This window comes from Topomyia yanbarensis, chromosome 2 (assembly GCF_030247195.1).
Source record: "Topomyia yanbarensis strain Yona2022 chromosome 2, ASM3024719v1, whole genome shotgun sequence".
Taxonomy (NCBI): domain Eukaryota; kingdom Metazoa; phylum Arthropoda; class Insecta; order Diptera; family Culicidae; genus Topomyia; species Topomyia yanbarensis.
In genome coordinates this window covers 425,018,545-425,021,785 of record NC_080671.1, presented here as the reverse complement: position 1 = coordinate 425,021,785, position 3,241 = coordinate 425,018,545, and the positions used below count along the sequence as shown (strand labels likewise).

Genomic DNA, 3,241 nt, shown 5'->3' with positions numbered 1-3,241 from the left:
GGATAACGGAAGCTAATTGCCAAGGAGCGCCGCTCGCTTCCCTGGTTAAATAAAAAGGACCCAAGTGACATCAGCACCGTTTTCACTGTGGAGAATCAGTCGAACGAGCAAAGCTCTCCGTCAAGAAGATCGACGCAGAGCGGGCAAACATCTTAGAGAAATGCGAAAAATGCTATCGCATTTGCAAATTACATTGTTTTCTAGGGGCAACTGGCACAGGCGATTTATGTCAAACGTCGAAAGGTTCAACTTATTGCATGAAAATGTTCGTCCATCGTCCGCCCTTTTCTTGACTGTTTTAGCCTTCTTGACTGGGTTATATGAGATGGGTATTAAAGTATCCATTCATGAGTAATTAATTTGAAGCGTGTGGAAGTGCAACTTTACAAAAACAACGAGATCAGCAGATGACAGCAGTAGACAAAAGTAAACAATGTCAACCTACATTTAATTTGTAAGCATATAAGAATCCTTGTATTTAATATTATTTTCATCGTTTTATTTCAAAATAGGAATGCATGTAAATATTCGAATTTCGAGCTTCAAGAAGGACAAATTTCTGTTTGAATGTGAATGATCCAGAATCTTCAAACGATTTTAAATACCTATCGCTTGGAAGAAAAAAACAACGATAAGGATCTATCAGTGGTATTATTCTAAGGGCCCCTGTTATAGGAAATAGCATCGGTTTCCGCCGAGTGTTAGTCAACCATGTAAGTCTTATTGCAAGTCCTATGTATGCAGCTTTCCTTTTTTTAGTCAAAATTTCCTGCTACTTCACGATGAGCGCAAATGTAAAATACGAACAGCACGCAGATACGAATTTATCAGAACTTTTAAATCCACCACCCGATATGGCACTTGACGAGGCCCAGTTGCTACAATCCGATTTTGATGCGGAACACCCGGAGCCAATAGTACCAACATGGAGCCACGGAGATGCTTTAATGTCAGAGGATCTATTGAATCAGCAAACGGGTATCAAAGTCACGCGTAAAGGCAAAGCATCGTACCACTGCGAACTTTGTGACAAATCATTCCGGAAAAGCAGCTGTTTTTGGGACCACCAGCTAATCCATGCAGGCGAGTATCCATACAAGTGCGAAATATGTGACAAAGGATTCCTACGCGGGCGGGATGCCATGTTGCACAAACGCTCCCATACAGGAGAAAAACCACACAAGTGTGACATCTGCGGAAAAAGCTTTTCCAAGATTTGCAATCTAAATACTCACAAACGTGTCCACACTGGAGCAAAGCCTTTCAAGTGTGGCATCTGTGGTAAATCTTTTAGCCAGAGTGGCACCCTCTCTATTCACGAGCGAACGCACACCGGAGAACGGCCATTCGAATGTATGATTTGCGGCAAAGATTTCATCAGTGGCAACAATTTGAGGGCTCATCTAAATACCCATACCGATGAAGAATTGTACAGTAACGACATTTACCACGAGAAATCGTTTGTCAATAGAATACTGAACAAGAGGAAGGAGCCAGTTTGCACGGAAAAGCTCTACCACTGCGATATTTGTAGCAAAAACTTTCTTCGACCTGTTCAGCTGGCCAGTCATATGCGTACGCATACCGGCGATCGGCCCTATCAGTGCCCTTTCTGCGAGAAGAAATTTTCCGATGCCAGCGGTCTGTCAAAACATAGGCGCATTCACACCGGCGAACGACCGTACGTGTGCGGCGATTGTGCCTATGCATTCACCACCAGTACCAATCTGGCGACCCACATACGCCGGGCTCATCCTGGTCGAAGTGCAGTCCAAAATTCAATACCGGCATCGGCTCCGAAAAAGCCCTCCAACCAAAGCGGTCAGCCAGAGGAACGAATTGAACCGCAGAATATATTGGAGATAAACTTGACGCACGACATTTGAAAGTTCCGGCGATTGTAAAATGATAAATAAAAATTATAAAATTAATAGGGTCAAATCTTCCATTAACACTTTTCTCATTAACTGTCCGTCTGCCTTTGTTAAAATCAAAACAACCCAATGGAATAACATGGTCGACATGACCCTAGAAGCGGCTAGGGTCTACTATACTGTCAAAGTCTGTATAGCTCCATAGCGGATGACCCCCCTGGTCCATTGGTTTAACAACACTATCCTAAATTAGTTATGGAATTTGCGTTTTGATTTCGTCTCATCAGAATCCCACACTAACTTAGTGACAGAACTAAGCTAGCGCCGGATTGGTGCTAGCTCCAAAAAATGAAAACACTTCGGCGCTAGCTTAGTCCTGTCAGTTAGTGCTGGATTCTGATGAAACGAAGTCGAAACACAAATTCTACAACTAATTTAGTTATAGGTGTTGTACTCTTCACGCGCAAATATCGTTCTAAACAATTTTCTCCAAATTTTTAAAGAGCGAATTTGGCGCGAAAGGCAACAATCAATACGAAATCCCACCGTTGATCTGAACTTCCAACGGATCTGTTAAAAATATTCACGAAAGCTTAACAAAACGTTAAATTTATGGTGTGTCATACAGACACTTTATATAACCACAGATAACAGACGTTTAGGCTCGATTTGAATCGTGTGTAAATACTAGACCTTTCCACATTTTGAAAAAGTTTTGAAATATACATGGGTCAGCTCAAATTTTTGTTCTAGGTGTGAATTTAAGAACTTTCGCCAAAAATGGCTTAATTTGGACATAATTTAGAGGTGTCTCCAATCAAAAATCGTGTTTTTGCTATGTTTCCATGGGAAGATCACTTACACTCTGATTTGATAGGCCCTATATGCCCACATATCATCAAAGGTTGTTCCTTACACGTATATTAAAATGCTTTAACAGGTGAACATAGCTCTAATCGCAAAAGAAAATTTGTTAACTGGATTTTCCTTTAGAAAAGTATATCAAAACCAAAGAAAATTAGTAGTATTTTTTCTTGGTTTTGGTATTCTTTTCTATATAAAAATCCAGTTAACAAATTTTCTATTCCGATTAAAGCTATGTTCACCTGTTAAAACATGTTAAGATATGTGTAAGGAACAATCTTTGATGATATGTGGGCATGTAGGGCCTATCAAATCAGAGTGTAAGTGATCTTCCCATGGAAACATAGCAAAAACACGATTTTTGATTGGAGACACCTCTAAATCATGTCCAAATTAAGCCATTTTTGGCGAAAGTTCTTAAATTCACACCTAAATCAACAATTTGAGCTGACCCATGTACATTTCAAAACTTTTTCAAAATGTGGAGAGGTCTAGTAAATACC

The 3,241-nt window shown here is 40.3% G+C and overlaps 1 protein-coding gene across 1 annotated transcript; it reads left to right on the top strand.

Moving 5' to 3' along the window:
* Nucleotides 1–370: 370 nt before the first annotated feature.
* Nucleotides 371–1,931, top strand: LOC131685296 (zinc finger protein 239-like). Its single transcript, XM_058968921.1, has 3 exons — nucleotides 371–454; nucleotides 513–700; nucleotides 760–1,931. Exon 3 carries the CDS (start codon nucleotides 783–785, stop codon nucleotides 1,884–1,886), a length of 1,104 nt encoding a protein of 367 aa, XP_058824904.1. The 5' UTR covers nucleotides 371–454; nucleotides 513–700; nucleotides 760–782; the 3' UTR covers nucleotides 1,887–1,931.
* The last annotated feature ends 1,310 nt before the right edge of the window (nucleotides 1,932–3,241 follow it).

Excerpts from the sequence above, each read along its gene's own strand:
- LOC131685296 (XM_058968921.1), top strand. The coding sequence starts at position 783 with ATGAGCGCAAATGTAAAATACGAACAGCACGCAGATACGAATTTATCA.